Below are 16,794 nucleotides of genomic sequence, written 5' to 3'. Positions count from 1 at the left end.
TCATGCTCTTTCCACATACCACATGGTGATAAATCTATTCCAGGCATAATCAACTAAAGAGAGGCAGAACAATGTTAAAAAAAATAGTTGTTATGACAATATTAATATTTGTTTAGTGTTTCCTAATTATTAACTTGATTTGCAACACTAGCCTAGCTATTATCAAGGCAGAGCTATTTTGAATGAAGAGTAAAATAAACAAAGAAAATCAGTAAAATAAAAGAGCATAGACCAAGAAGCAATTCTAATGCTGAAAAGATTTATTAAAGGCATTCTCTTTATAACATTTCTTGTCAGTGCACATAATTCCAATAGCAAATATTTTTTCACCATTCATTCAAATACAGTATCACAATGTGTTTAGTATAAATATGTATACAAAATTTTATAAAGACACTAAAAAGTTTCTGACCAATTAAGTCATGAGTTTACAAAGCACAAACTGAAGATTAAATACTGAATATTAAGATGAAAACTACTATACAGGTACTTCAGGAAGTTCTTCAAAGAAGTGCACCTCCCGGGAAATCCTCATATGTACATCTACACTCCAGCAAACTGGACAAGCAAAGTGCTACTTGCCAGAGTATTGACTAATAAAAACATATATAGAGCTTCAGAAAGAATACAAGGTCAAATGCCAAAAATAAAAAAAGAAGTGAAAGCAAATGTGCTACATTGTACCATTTTAAAGAGCTTGAAAACATCACACAAGGTTCACTAATACTGTTCTGACTGCAATGACCGTATTTACTTACAATCTCTTCCTAACAAGGAAACTATCAGATTTATTCATGGTACGAATGGCCAATTTCAACTAGTTATGCCAAATGTACAAGTAGTATCTGTAAATTCGAAAAGGGCAAATGAAAGGATCAGGTTATTTAAATGAATTATTCTTTAGGAACTGCTCAATATCACCCAAGCATAGTTACGAAGTATCTCTTCAAATTATACATACTCTTGAGGTCAAAAATGTCAAACTATTTCCTTAATGTAAGATCCCACAAGTAGAATATTATCTTTATTACTTGATCATAAATAAAGGTTTTTATTTAAAAGCTGTGGAAAATAAGGGTCTTTAATCTTCATCAAATCATATACAAATTATTTCATTATACCTTTAACAAAACAAGCATTATCAAGAGAAGGTCCAGCCTCTGATCTCCTAATCTCATCCAACAGTTTAGTATAATTCTGGCAACATTTAATTAGTTTTAAATAATATTCATACAGCCCCCATTATGAAACACAGATAACAGGGTAAACTACTATGCCAGCAAGCCATATTATTAATATATAATTATACTATATTTAGGCAGCTACTTATAATTTGGAAAGAAACAGGAAGCTACACCCTTGAACATACTATTCAAAATGGCAACCAGTTAACCCTTTGAGAAAAGAATTTTTGATTAACAATGCAAGTTAAGTTGTCTTAGTTAAACTTGTATAGGCCATTTCACCATAAACATCCCAGCTGTCTGAGGAGAGAGAAGGCATAGGCACAAAGGTAACTGATTGTTCAGGTTTCCACTCATGAGAAAATAACCCTTTATAAACAGACTAATGAACCAACTACAGACAGTATACCAATGTTAAACACTTTAAAGATAAAAAGATATTTTATTTATTTATTTATTTATTTATTTATTTTGACTAAGTCTCGTTCTGTTGCTCAGACTGGAGTAAAGTGGCATGATCTTGGCTCACTGCAACCTCTGCCTCTCAGGTTCAAGCGATCCTCCTGCCTCAGCCCCCCTAGTAGCTGGGATTACAGGCACGCGCCACCATGCCCAGCAAATTTTTGTATTTTTAGTAGAGACGGGGTTTCACCATGTTGGCCAGGCTGGTCTCGAACTCCTGACCTTGTGATCTGCCTACCTCAGCCTCCCAAAGTGCTGGGATTACAGGCGTGAGCCACTGCGTCCGGCCTTTGATAAATAGATATTTTAAAGATAAAAAGACATGGACTTTTTTGAAATATCTGTACTGATTTCTCTTAAACTCTCCTGCATAAAGAAAATTGCCTAGCAAGTGTTCTTTTTCTTTCATGGGTGGTCATAAAAGTGCCTACACATCAGTATTCACACCCACTGAATCCTACTGGGTGTGCATTCCTCTGAGCTCACTGCTGGGGATGAGCCATGGAGCTCATAGACACGCTTTGGTACACCTTTATTCTTACTGCCGTCAATCCCGCTTGATTTAGATTGTTGGTGTTCTTCTTTGGTATTTTGATTATAAGTTTCCCAGGGTTTCAACAAATCAGGGCTTTCTTCAGATTCAAAACAAAAGAGGAGAGACTTAGCTAGAGATTCTAGTTCCTGGTGGACAATGTGAGTTACTCTACTCTCATAGCTGCCAACAGAAGTAGAAGGCACACTGAAGTCACTGTAAAAATCATTGGCCAAGTTGCAAATACTTTCAACACAAGTCTGGAGAAGATTTATATCACTATGGCATCCTATGTGCAAGAGAGAGAGGGAAAAGTTAATTAGCCTTTTCAGTTTTCATCAGGTATTTATGACTTTTATAGACTCTAGATATCTTTTAAGTCAAAGTGACCCTATCAAAACAATTCCAAACTACTTAAGATTAGTCAACTAAAGTGTTTATTTGCTAGATAAGCACTTGGTTTTTCAGGATCTAATTATTTAGGTAGAAGTACTGATATACATATTAAGTGAGAATTTAATTATAAATAAAAGTTCCTATATGGGTAACTAATATCAGTGAAGTAGCATTGGTAGGCTTCAGTTAATGACTAAAATAATGAAAAGGTTAGAAATAAAAAGGAAAGATGTCAGCCGGGGACTGTGGCTCATGCCTGTAATCCCAGCACTTTGGGAGGCCAAGGTGGGTGAATTGTTTGAGGTCAGGAGTTCGAGACCAGCCTGGCCAACATGGTGAAACCCCATCTCTACTAAAAATACAAAAATTATCCAGGCATGGTGGCACATGCCTGTAATCCCAGCTACTTGGGAGGCTGAGGCAGGAGAATCGCTTGAACCCAGGAGGCGGAGGTTGCAGTGAGCTGAAATCGAGCCACTGCACTCCAGCCTGAGTGACAGCGCGAGACTCCGTCTCGAAAAAAAAAAAGAAAGATGTCTAAGGTTCCTTAAAATATAAAATTCTGATTATAAACTCCATTTGGAGAATCATACCTTTCAGTGCAGAAATAATAATTTCAATAGCTTTCTCTAAGCAATGTTTTAACTTTAAGAATTCTGGAGCACGATTAACCATCCTCTTGAAATCTTGGTATTCAAAGTTTTCTTCTTGTACTTGCCTTCTGAAACTTTTCTGTATAAATAAAGTTAATACTTAAAATAATACATTAACAGGCTCAATGGCAGTAAGGCTCAGTCAATATGATTTTAATTGCCAGAATCTTCTCTTTAAGAAAGAGAGTTTAATTTCCTCACCAGTGCTTAACTCTATTTCTATAAGCAAGATCAAAATACAATAGTAATTACTGTTTTCAAAAGAAATCAGAATTTTCAAAGTCTGTCATCCTATTACATGAGAATGGAATAAAGTAACAGTGCCATTTATTATTCAGTACTTTAAAAGATACATTTATTTCATTTTTAAGAGCTCAACTTTATAATAGTTCTCATTTATTTAAATAAAAATTTTCAAGCCATAGGAATTACTCTCCTTTTTAACACATTGATCATATACTTAATTTTTCTCTTTACCTGTGACATGGGAATAATCTATCTAATTCATCTGTATTTTAAAATCTTTGAGCACAACAATTATTAAACACAATTTTTTAGCCTATAATGACCCATCCAAGCAAAAGCTGACAGTTATTAAACCAGTAGCAAAAAGAAACAGACATACTAATAAATTTCTATACAATCCTTTATCCATTACTAGAACTAGTAAGTTATGACACACATAAAAAAGACAAAGAGCTATCTTACATGCTACAATTAGACATATACAAAAGAGTTGTCTCTGGCTAAGGATAAACACTGAAATAAAAATATCTACATTTGAACCAAGCGAAATGATAAAAAATAAGCAAAATTAAAATCAAGTTAAAGCTTCTCTTACAATTTTCGATTCAGCAAAGATGTTTTCAAGAGATCTAATCAATCCCATGGCATTAGTTTTCATTTCTTTGGTAACCTATAGAGAATGTTAAAATATTTTATTATACTTTATTATTCAGAAGTACAAAAATCATAGAATTGCATGGGACCAGACTTTTAAAAAATTCTAGTCTAGAAGCCCAAAGATTGGAGTTCTATTTCTGGGATTGCAATTAAATAGCTTGAGAGTACTTAAATCATACATGTGAAATTTCTTCAAAAATAAATTGCACATTGACTTCTTTCCAAGTAAGTTTATTTCACTTTTAAGAGCTCAACTTTATAATCTCTCTCATTTATTTTATTTACATAAAAAATTTCAAGCCATAGCAATTACTCTCCTTTTAAACACATTGATCATATTCTTAGTCTGTATTTTCTATTTACCTGTGACATGGGAAAATAATCAGTCTAATTCACCTGTATTCATTAATAATTTCTTTCAAAATAAATTGCACATTGATTTCTATATTAAATATGGACACCCTCTAATATTTGTTATAATAACAGATTTAGTGTTATACTTAAATATTTATAGATACAAAATTTCTAAATTTCCCTTGGAAGGGAGTAAGTAACATATCAAGCAAATACTATAAGAACTTTACAAATGTTTTGTTATTTGATTCTCCATTATAGTCCTATGCTGCCCATTGTATACCTCATTTTATAGGTAAGGAAACAGACCTTGGTTCCTAACTCCTAAGACTGAGAACTAGGGTGGGAGCCCACATCTAAATTCTAAGCCTTTGCTTTTATTCTATCCAATGCTGCCCCCTAAGGTGCTTTCCTGCTCAATTTCTGCCAGGGGATTCTTTTTCAGTGTTTAATTGGCTTTACTCACAGAGAGCTTCCCTAGCCCTAATTCAGATTTGCTCTATGTGGTTTAAAAAAAAAAAAAAAAATCCAAAAGAATATCCAAATTATTTTTCCTTCCTGACTCCAGCTTTAAAATTGTAGCTCCATGCCTTTTATGTTTCAGCTCATTTTCTATTTCTTTGGATATTTTATTCTTCTATAGGTTCTTAAAGGAGTTTTAACTTACAAGAATAGATAAACTAAAACCCTACCATGAACAACAAAGTACAGGTTTGTCATACTATAGAAAGAAAATGAGAGAAAGGAGGGTATGCAGATAGGGTCAATTGTATACAGGATGGGCCTGGCCCTTTTGCTGCTTATTTCCTCAAAACAATACCAAGGCTAACACCTGCACCTACTTCAACAGCTTACTAAACACATTCCCATATATTATTTCATCTATATTTTTCATTAATTTATTCTATACACTTCTGCACTTATTGCCAGCAGAAATTCTTTGCAATAGTGATAGACTGCATAAGTGGTATCACTTTGCAAATATGGTAAAGTGTTTTAGTGATAAATGGTGCTGCTGCTGAGCAAAACCAAATTTGAGACGTCAGTGGTGATCTGAATGAGCCTTTGACAGTCCAATATATCCCTTTCTTCAAAGTTGCACTATGGAACTGAAATCAGCCTCATGCCTATTTGAGCCCAAGCTTGATTTAGTGACAATATGAGCTCCTAAATTTAGTAACAATGTGTTTTTACTTTAATTTTTTATTTATTTATTTATTTATTTTTGAGACAGAGTCTTGCTCTGTTGCCAGGCTGGAGTGCAGTGGCACGATCTTGGCTCACTGCAACATCCACCTCCCAGGTTCAAGCAATTCTCCTGCCTCAGCCTCCTGAGTAGCTGGGACTACAGATGTGCACCACCACGCTCAGCTAATTTTTGTATTTTTAGTAGATACGGGGTTTCACCAAGTTGGCCAGGATGGTCTCGATCTCTTGATCTCGTGATCCACCCACCTAGGCCTCCCAAAGTGCTGGGATGACAGGCATGAGCCACCGCGCCCAGCCGTGTTTTTATTTTTTAAAACAAAAAAACACAAAGTGAGAGAGGCAGACATATGTTGAGAAAAAGAGAACACGTGCAAGTAAGATGAATGACTTAAGATTTGCCAGGCACTACATTTTTGGCATTTTCATATACGTTGTTTCTTCATCTCATATGATCCTCAGAACAATTTTATGAAATAAGTATGATCATCCTCATTTAAAAATGGAACGACTGAGGCTCAGGTAAGTTGTTCAAGGCTACATAGGAAGTAGGAGAGCAGCTTGATGTTCCATGTCTTTCCCCTATTCTGAGATGGAGTTTTTCTGGGCAGAGAGAAATCTGTATAACCCTGTAGTATGAGCAAAGGGATGGAGAATCTCTGTGGCTTACACAGTTTCACCTCAGATTCTAAGATGAGCTAGAAGTACATTAATACCAAAGTTTTTCTAAACAACAACAACAAAAAAAAACTTATTCCATGCCTTCCCAGAAACAACCACCCAGAGGGACAGAAGCCAATAGTCCTCCACATGATCTACTTTTCTAGATCAATCAGTATGTACATAAATGAGGAGACATCCTAGTAGCTAAGATCTCAGGAACCTAAATGTCCCCAGGTAGCATTGCCCCAGCCACCTGACTCCAACAAGAGCAATGGAATGGACAGGGATGGTTTTTGTTTGTTTGTTTGAGACAAGGTCTTGCTCTGTCGCCCAGGCTGATATGCAGTGGTGCAATCACAGCTCACTGCAGACTCAAACTCCTGGGCTCAAGTGATACTCCTGCCTCAGCCTCCGGAGTAGCTGGTACTACAGGTGCATGCCACCATGTCTGGCTAATTTCTGTATTATTTGTAGAGACAAGGTCTCGCTATAATTCCCAGGCTGGTTTCGCATTCTAGGCTCAAGCTATCTTCCTGCCTTGGCCTTCCAAAGTGCCGGGATTACAGGCATGAGCCACCATCCCTGGCCACGGATGGTTTTAACATGTTGTTACAAGACTCTAAAACAGACAAGTCTCTGAAATTCAGTCTCATAAGAATTTGAATTTGTATCTTCCTAATCCCCACTTCACTAACAGTAATTGTCAATAAAGAAAATTAACGCATGAACAATAGTTTTAAAAACTTATTTATGTAGCATGTTGAGTTTTGGAGTCAGGCAGAATATAAAATCCTGGCTCAGGGCTTAATAGTTGGGTAATTAGGCAAAATACTCTAATTCAATGAAATGAAGAATATAAATTCCTACCTTGAAAAATGATATGAATATGAAATATGATATTCATAGGGCTTTTTCTTACTGACAAAGTACAAACCCATTATAGAAATGGCTAAGATTTACCACTGTTACATGTAAAGCACCTAGTCCAGTAACTGTCAGAGGAAATTAATCAATAAATAGTTTACAGCCTGTGATGTAGGTATGCTTACATGACAGGGTCAGAGCATTAAGTGACTTGCTAAATGATAAGTGGAAAGTGATAGAACCAGTTTTCAAATACATGTCTTCTAATATTAAAACCCAGATCTTTCCTAAGGTACTAAGTAATGTTAGCTGGAGGATGGGAGGACACATATTTTAGGAAATCACTGAAATGCTTATTGGTTCTGTATCTTGACATGAAATATCTTATGTGAATGCCCCAGAAAAATATTTAGTTCAAGATACTGAATCAATAAATGTTACTAATAGTTTCCATTCTTAGAAGAGGAGAGGACTAAACAAAGCTAAGGAAGAAAATGACAACCAGAAAGCGAACACTAGGTGTCACTACCACACTCCACTCTCTGCTTAGGAGTTTACAGACTGAATTCTTGAAAATAGCTGCAACAGGACCAAGCAAAATATTAACAATAGAGGCTGCAGTGACTCAAGAATAACTTGGGAAAATATCACCATAAGATCATGATGTCAGCCTCTTCAGTGAAAAATAACTCAAAACAAATTAAAACATATGAATTTACAGAAATCTAATTTGTTGACTGAAAAAATCAACTTTATATATTATTTAGTACTGTACGGAATATTCTTTTATTCATCTTACCTCATTTTTTGTACACTGCCTAAAGAGTTCATGCTGAAGTTCTTTTGCTTTTTCCAGTCCAGAATCTAATAAAATCTTCATTCCTAAGCCTACACCATCACAAACAGCATCCATGAATTCCTCCTAGAAAAAGAATTTAAGCATTAACTAGAAAATTTAGGTTTTATATATTTTAATTTATTTAAATTTAGGTTTTATATATTTTAAATTATCAAGTAATTAAGTTATATTTTCTGCTTACTTTAGGACTATAATACATCCCAAGTTTATTAAGTTCAACTAAAGCTAGAATAAGAACTAACAGTCTGTGGTCTGTAAGGAAATAAAATTAGCAAATCTGTAATTTAGTATCCCATATATAACATATTGCAAAGAATGTTTATCATCTTTTAAGCAGGGCTCTATATTGCTAGAACATAGTAACATTCTTTTTTTTTTTTTGAAATGGAGTTTCGCTCGTGTTGCCCAGGCTGGAGTGAAATGGCACGATCTTGGCTCACTGCAACCTCCACCTTCCTGGTTCAAGTTATTCTCCTACCTCAGCCTCCTGAGTAGCTGGGATTACAGGCACCTGCCACCACACCCAGCTAATTTTTATATCTTTAGTAGAGACGGGGTTTCGCCATGTTGGCCAAGCTGGTCTTGAACTGCTGACCTCAGGTGATCCACCAACCTTGGCCTCCCAAAGTGTTGGGATTACAGGCGTGAGCCACCGCCCCCAGCCAGAACACAGCAACATTCTAATATAATACAATGTTTTCAATAGCATAACTAGTGAAAGCAAGCAGATACAAATTATCTGGTATTACAACGTTTTTTCATGTGTTGATTGGCTGAGAAAACCCTCCACGGTAGATGACTACCATCAAATTAAGGATCTGAAAGGTAAAATAAGGTTTGCAAAATAATCCAATATACTTAAAAGTTTTTTGGTTGTTTGGTTTTGTTGGGTTTTTTTTTAGATGGAGCCTTACTCTGTCACCCAGGCTGGAGTGCACTGGTGCAATCTCAGCTCACTGCAACCTCTGTCTCCTGGGTTCAAGTGATTCTCCTGCCTCAGCCTCCTGAGTAGCTGGGATTACAGGCGTGGGCCACCATGACTGGCTAACTTTTGTATTTTCAGTAGAGATGGGGGTTTCGCCTATTGGCCAGGCTGATCTCGAACTCCTGACCTCAAGTGATCCACCTGCCTCGGCCTCCCAAAGTGCTGGGATTACAGGCATAAGCCACCACACCCGGCCCAAACAGTTTTAAATCTTATTGCAAAACTACTAAAAGTACAAGCTATTTTGAAAACTTAAAAAGAACTTGCCATGTTTAGTACTGTACTATTATCTAAAGTCTAATGTTTCCTCAGATGAAGTCTGTCTAAACTAACATTGCTAAATTACCTGGACACCGGCAGCTTTATTGTTACCGTTTTCTAGAAAATGTAGCTTGCTCCCTTTCAGAACTGCTAACTGCCCCACATACTTTACAGCTTGTTGTACAATTTGGATTGCATTCTTCTGAGCCTCTTTTATCATTGATGAAATATCCGAACAGCATCCCTGTAAGATAAAAATGGACAAGTGTATCAGATACATGAGATTATAACAGGTGGCAAAGAAAAGATAAGGGCCGGGCACAGCGGCTCACGCCTGTAATTCCAGCAGTTTGGGAGGCCGAGGCGGGTGGATCGCCTGAGGTCAGGAGTTCAGGATCAGCCTGGCCAACATGGTAAAACCCTATCTCTACTAAAAATACAAAAATTAGTCAGGCATAGTGGCACACGCCTATATCCTAGCTACTCAGTAGGCTGAAGCATGAGAACTGCTTGAACCCAGGAGGCAGAGGTTGCAGTGAGCTGAGATCGTGCTACTGCACTCCAGCCGGGGTGACAGAGTAAGACTCCATCTTAAAAAAAAAAAAAAAGGAAAAGGAAAATGTCCCGGGCACGGTGGCTCACGCCTGTAATCTCAGCACTTTGGGAGGCCGAGGCAGGCAGATCACAAGGTCAGGAGTTTGAGGCCAGCCTGGTCAATATAGTGAAACCCCATCTCTACTAAAAACACAAAAATTAGCCAGGCGTGGTGGTGGGCGCCTGTAGTCCCAGCTGCTCAGGAGGCTGAGGCAGGAGAATCACTTGAACCTGGGAGGTGGAGATTGCAGTGAGCCGAGATCGCACCACTGCACTCCAGCCTGGGTGACAGAGCGAGACTCTGTCTCGCTGATTTTCAAAAGAAAAGAAAAGAAAAGAAAAATCATCTGGAGAAAATAAATTCTGCATTTATTGATATAGTGATCTCACTTCATAAATGTCTCAGTCAGAACCAGAAAACATCTGTGGCTGCTAAAGGTGATAAAATGAGTAAGATATAGTCTCCACCCTCAAAGACCTTACACACTAATAGGAGACATAAGTAAGTACAAAATTAACTACATAAAAGACAGAATTAATAAGTAAAAGCGAAAAGAAAGAAAAAGAAGGGTGGCTCTTTTGCATCTGAACTTTTCCTGTTCTGATAACCATCTGACAGTTAATAAAGATATGATTTTCTCAGGGGAAAAGAAATCGAGAGGGAGAGGAAGGGGAAGCAAAAGGGATGAAAGAAACCCCAAACACCTTCAAACAAAAGACTTCCCACATGCACTCAGAGTACACATATAAAAAAGGAATGAGGAAGCTTCTCTTGAGCTTTTCTTCTTTCTGTTACCTGCCCCCTGTAGTGTCTCTTCAAAATATTTCTCCTGGCCTGCTTTGGGGAATATGCAGATTGTATTGCTACAAGAAAAGGATTCTCAAACCATACTTAGTAGAAAGTGTAGTCACTAAATTCAGGTTTGCTAGCTTAACACAAGTCTGTCCTGAGCTTAATCTAACTTCCCCTCCAAGTCACCTGGTCTCTCCATCCTTGATTCCTTGTATAAGATTTCCCACAGGGCTATGAGTTGAAACCCACAAGTTCGGTTCAAAGTGTTCTTCTCAGAAAACGAAAAGAAGGAAAGAAACTACACACCAGTTACTCTAAGAGAGACATTCTTATAACATTAATTCATCTGATCCTCACAGCAATCCTGCCCAGTAGGCATTTCTAGCTTTATTTTCCTGTGAGAAACAGGAGACTCAAAAATTTAAGCAGTTTGCCCAAGGACGCACAACTAATTTAGCATGGGTTCAAACATCAGTTTTTCAAGTGCCAGTAGTGAGTTTTTGTTTTGTGTGTGTTCTCCCACTATTCTAGTACTGCCTCTAAAATCTGAGAGCCAACTAAGCACTGACCTTCCTTCAACAAGCTTCCTTTTCTAGGCTCAAACTTCAGTCAGACCCTTCGCTTCTGGCTCTCTAGCTTTGCTCTCTGGCCAATCCTACCTTTCATTTTCATGATTTTATGCTGTCAGAAATTCTCCTTCATCTACTACTTCATCCACACCTGTTTGCAGTCCACCACCCCCCACCCCTTGTCTTAGTCATCCTATTTCCTCATTACCTATATCCAAAGTCATCCTTCATCCCATATGAATTTATAATTAATTCAATAACAAGTATCCAACCGAACATCTATCACATAATGGTGCCTTGTGAAAAAAGACACCCACTGTCCTCTACCTTCTTAGAGCTAACTGTCCATTGAGATGTACAGGCTTATAAATAGTATGTTATATTAAAAGTCATAACGGGTGAAGTTTAGGGTTATTAGAGAAGCAAATAAGACAGGTGCTTAACCAAGTCTTGGGGAGACCTAGAAAATCCTCCTGAGGGAGAACAACGGACATTAAAAACAATCATCTGATTTCAAGTTTACTAGTTAGATCAGTTAAAGATTTCCAAATCCCAGCTAGTAAATAGCCCATTCAGGAAGTATTTGACACAACAAAAATTCTACTGCAATAATAGAATGTGGAAAGTCTTTTGGTGGGCACTATAACATAAAATTTGTTCAATTGTTCTATAATATTTTATTACATGGTCTAATTATCCTTTTTTAAAAGTGAAATCTAACCCTCTTAGTATTTTCTTTTTTTAAATAGTTTATTTTTTGTTATTATTATTGAGACATGGTCTCACTCTGTCATCCAGGCTAGAGTGCAGTGGTGCAATCATGGCTCACTGTAGCTTCGAACTCCTGGGCTCAAGCAATCCTCCCACCTCAGCCTCCCAAGTAGCTGGGACCACAGGTACATGCCACCAAAAAATCAGCTGGCTGATTTTTTTTTATTTTTTTAGAGACAAAGTATCTAACAAGTTGGATATTTGTTATTATTCGCTATGTTGCCCAGGCTGGTCTCAAAGTCCCAGGCTTAACTGATCCTCCTGCCTCAGCCTCCCAAAGTCCTAGGATTATAGGCATGAGCCACTGAACTCGGCCATTAATTTCTTATCTGCTCCTTTTGCATATCAAGGAATTTTTATGAAGGAATTTGTTAATATGGTAGATGACTAAGTATTCTCCAATATCAATTTTCCACTTCTTCCACAGATCCCTTGATTTCTGGCTTGGCACATAGGTGTCCAGAATTTTTTTAAAAAATACATTTCCTCATGATACTTGCAGCTAGATGTAGTCAAATGATAAAATTCTAGCCAGATATATAAATAGATGTGGCATATGGTGATTTCCAGAAACCTCCCTTAAAAGAAGGCAAACTTCAGCCGGGCGCAGTGGCTCATGCCTGTAATCCCAGCACTTTGGGAAGCTGAGGGGGGCGGATAACCTGAGGTCAGGAGTTCGAGACTAGCCTGGCCAACATGGTGAAACCCCATCTCTACTAAAAATACAAAAATTAGCCGAGCATGGTGGTGAGTGCCTGTAATCCTAGCTACTTGAGAGGCTGAGGCAGGAGAATCGCTTGAACCCAGGAGCAGAGGTTGCAGTGAGCCAAGATCGCGCCACTGCACTCCAACCTGGGTGACAAGAGTGAGACTCCAGCTCAAAAAAAAAAAAAAAAAGGCAAACTTCGCCCTATCCTTCTCACCACTCCTTCCACCCTGCTGCGCTGAGCTCAGATGGGGCTCCTCCATGGTGGGTCATGAAATCAGGGGCTACACTTTGGGCATGGTGGAGGGGACCAATGGGAGGAGCCTGGATCCTGAGGACTCTGTGGATCAGAGCCACTGTGTCTACATCTAGATTTTATGTGAGAGAGAATAAGCTTTCATCTTACTTCTTCTTACAGCCAAACCTAATCTTATCTGATACAAGATAAGCAGGAAAACAAAATTATTTCCTTGTCTCTATGTCAGCAGGATTGTGGCCAATTCAGTCTGAGTTGAAACCCAATCCCATACCCAGAGAAAGACTCTGTCTCTCTTCCCAGTATCCCTTATTGAGGGCCAGCATGGTATAATGGCAGAGCATGAACTGGGCCCAAGACTGCCTGGGTCCAAATCCAACTCAGTCATTTACTAGTTAGGTAACATTGGATGGTATATTTATTTTCCCTGTGCCTCCATTTCCTCATCTACAAGATGGTGATAACAACAGTGTCCACTGCTGGGGTTGTTATAAGGATTAAATGAGTTAATATTTGTAAATCACTTAGAACTACTCGTACATAGAAAGCCATGTAAGTCTTTGTTTAACAAATCAATTACAGACAACCACAGTCTCACAACTTCAAAACAGAATGTACTTTTGAAAATCATACAGAGCTACTTTTGGGGAAGATATAGACAGTAGAAAGCCAATAAATAATTATTAAATGAATCCTTCAAATGATAATAAGCAAATCAATTTACCTGCAAAAATAACTGTAAGTAGCCTCCTAGTTTTTTAACTTCTTGTCTCAATTCATCCTCAAGTCTTGCTATGTTGGTACAAGGCAGTAAATCACTCAGCCAGTGTTTCATTAGCACTACTAGCTGCTCAAAAGCACATGCAGTCTGAATAGTAAGTGACTGGATTGCTCGATCAGAAGAAAACACTTTGAAAGAAGAAGAAAAATTACTGAATGAAATATTATCCAAATAAAAGAACTCATATATGATCATCGTTAAAATATTTAACACAGTTAAAAGATGCATGCCAGATGTGCCAAATAATCGTTCAAAACAAAGTGCAATGTGCAGAAAATAATCATTTATGTGAGTTAACAAAAGCAGTGAGATTGCTTACAGTTATCTTGACTTTCTTCATCTTGTTCTTCATGAGCCTTGGAAATGGCAAATAGCCCATTATAAATTTTAAGAAAACTATTAATTAGGCTGTCTGCTATAGTTCTTTCTTCATCATAACTCTGTCCAAAAAAATCTAATGAAGAACCAATCAATTCTTTGCAAATTCCAGGAAGAAATGACTCTGCTGAATTTGAGTAAATAGTGCTTGATTTGTCCATTAAACCTACATCAACAGAAAATAGCCATTTTAAGCTTGTTTTCAGGAATAATACTTTCTTTTTTTAAAAAAGGGATCCTTACTTTATGTACTTCTGCATTACTGAAATGTATTACAACAACAAAGCATTTTTGTGTTCTGTGGAATTAGAAAAACAAAACTATTAGTATATATAACATCGTATGCTATGCTGTACTTGGAAGTATATCTTCCATGCTATACTTGTATATGCTGATTTCCAGGGTGCTCCATAATGCTAATTCTGCAGAAACTACCCCTCTACTGCTTGCAAATATTACTCGTATGCTATTGCTCTTCCAAAAATGTTCAGGCATAATACTTTCAAACAAATGTTTTAATGCAAGCATATTATAGGATTACTGATCAATAAATTCAAAGTAGGCTACACTTATTTCAATTCAGCCTCATTTCTATATGCTAAAGTGAAAACACAATTCCATTCACGGATCAATTAACCTCTCAACCGCATCAATCCATAGATTTAGTAGCTCCCTGACTATACTACGAGACAATAGAGAATCCAAATATCCCACGTAACCACTGGGTTAATCTCTTTCTTTACTTTTTGGTAGGAATTAATTTTCTTTTCTTTCTTTCTTTTTTTTTTTTTTTTTAAGAGACAGGGTTGGGCCAGGCACGGTGGCTTACGCCTGTAATCCCAGCACTTTGGGAGGCCGAGGCAGGCAGATCACGAGGTCAGGAGATCAGGACCATCCTGGCTAACGTGGTGAAACCCCATCTCTATTAAAAATACAAAAAAATTAGCTGGGTGTGGTGGCACACGCCTGTAGTTCCAGCTACCCGGGAGGCTGAGGCAGGAGAATTGCTTGAAGCCAGGAGGCGGAGGTTACAGTGAGCCGATATGGCACCACTGCACTCCAGCCCGGGCAACAGAGCAAGACTCTGTCTCAAAAAAAAAAGAGAGAGACAGACAGGGTCTTGCTCTGTTGCCCAGGCTGGAATGCAGTGGTTACTCACAAGCGTGATCATAGCACACTGAGCCTCAAACTCCTGGGCTCAAGCAATCCCTTGGCCTCAGCCTCCACAGTAGGTGGGACGACAAGCATGTACCACTATGTCTGGTGGGATTAATTTTCCCTAAAGAACTGTAATTGATGAAAACAATGACAGTTACATAAAATTAGAAGTATAATTGGATTCATAAACTGGAAAAGTAGGCAATGATAAACTACATTAAAAGTAGTGTCTCAGCCGGGCACAGTGGCTCATGCCTGTAATCCCAGCACTTTGGGAGGCCAAGGTGGGCGGATCACCTGAGGCCAGGAGTTCAAGACCAGCCTGGCCAACACGGTGAAACCCCGTCTCTACTAAAAATGAAAAATCAGCCAGGCATGGTGCTGGGCGCCTGTAATTCCAGCTACTTGGGACGCTGAGGCAGGAGAATCACTTGAACCTGGGAGAAGGAGGTTGCAGTGAGCCGAGATCGCGCCATTGCACTCCAGCCTGGGCAAAAAGAGTGAAACTCAGTCTCAAAAAAAAAAAAAACAAAAAAACCGTAATGTCTCAGTACTTCTACCTTACAATAGTTTCTCCTTGAGGTATACTACAATCAAGATAGGCTAAAACCGGCCAGGCACGGTGGCTCACGCCTATAATCCCAGCACTTTGGGAGGCTGAGGCAGGTGGATCACAAGGTCAGGAGATCGAGACCATCCTGGCTAACACAGTGAAACCCCGTCTCTACTAAAAATATTTTTAAAAAATTAGCCAGGCATGGTGGCAGGCGCCTGTAGCCCCAGCTACTCGGGAGGTTGAGGCAGGAGAATGGCATGAACCCGGGAGGCACAACTTGCAGTGAGCTGAGATCGCGCCACTGCACTCCAGCCTGGGAGACAGAGCGAGACTCCGTTTCAAGAAAAAAAAAAAAAAAAAAAGATAGGCTAAAACCAACTGATTATCTACAGTTAATACAGCACATCTGTGAGGGATGGATTTTCTAAGCACTGTCTAAACCAGAAATAAATGAGAAGCTTGACTCATTCAGAGCCTCTGGAAATAACTTTATCCTGGAGTCCTAATATATTGAGTATAATTATTCTTATTTAATAGACAAGATTAAGTTTTCTGGTCTACTTCATAGGTGCTTCAAAGCAGCAAACTAAAAGGAGGTAGAATAAAGGCATAGGGTGGGGAATATTAAAAAACTAGAACAAAGGTAAGAGTTTGGTTTGTAAAGAGAAAAAAGAAAAGCTACAAAACCCAAAGCTACAGTAGGGTAATGATGACTCAATATCATTATGATGATAATGACTATAGTAGAGTCATCGAGAAGAGTTAACTATATATTCTCTATTTAAGAAGATAATTGTATTAATGCATTCTAAAATCCAACAAAAACATTTTAGAAAGACCTGCAAAAATACAGTAAAATATATGGCCCTGAATTTTAGAAGTTAAGATACTCGCTCAACTTCCCAAAGCT

The 16,794-nt window shown here is 38.1% G+C and overlaps 1 protein-coding gene across 11 annotated transcripts in view; it reads right to left on the bottom strand.

Annotated features, from left to right (window-relative positions):
- Positions 1-242: 242 nt before the first annotated feature.
- KIF14 (kinesin family member 14) overlaps positions 243-16,794 on the bottom strand; it is a 67,919-nt gene continuing 51,367 nt past the window's right edge. For 10 of the 11 annotated variants that reach the window (XM_054657221.2, XM_063793963.1, XM_016935230.4 and 7 more), the window contains 7 exons: positions 14,112-14,336; positions 13,736-13,920; positions 9,408-9,566; positions 8,017-8,139; positions 4,069-4,143; positions 3,168-3,306; positions 243-2,467 (listed from right to left, as the gene is read on the bottom strand). In XM_054657221.2, coding sequence (XP_054513196.1) covers positions 2,088-2,467; positions 3,168-3,306; positions 4,069-4,143; positions 8,017-8,139; positions 9,408-9,566; positions 13,736-13,920; positions 14,112-14,336 — 1,286 coding nt within the window. In that variant the 3' untranslated portion in view covers positions 243-2,087. The remainder of the gene's footprint in view (positions 2,468-3,167; positions 3,307-4,068; positions 4,144-8,016; positions 8,140-9,407; positions 9,567-13,735; positions 13,921-14,111; positions 14,337-16,794) is intronic. The other variant, XM_063793962.1, reaches the window with a different exon arrangement.

Source organism: Pan troglodytes, chromosome 1 (assembly GCF_028858775.2).
Source record: "Pan troglodytes isolate AG18354 chromosome 1, NHGRI_mPanTro3-v2.0_pri, whole genome shotgun sequence".
Taxonomy (NCBI): domain Eukaryota; kingdom Metazoa; phylum Chordata; class Mammalia; order Primates; family Hominidae; genus Pan; species Pan troglodytes.
The sequence above is the reverse complement of the archived record's forward strand: the minus strand, read 5'-3'. Positions and strand labels throughout refer to the sequence as shown.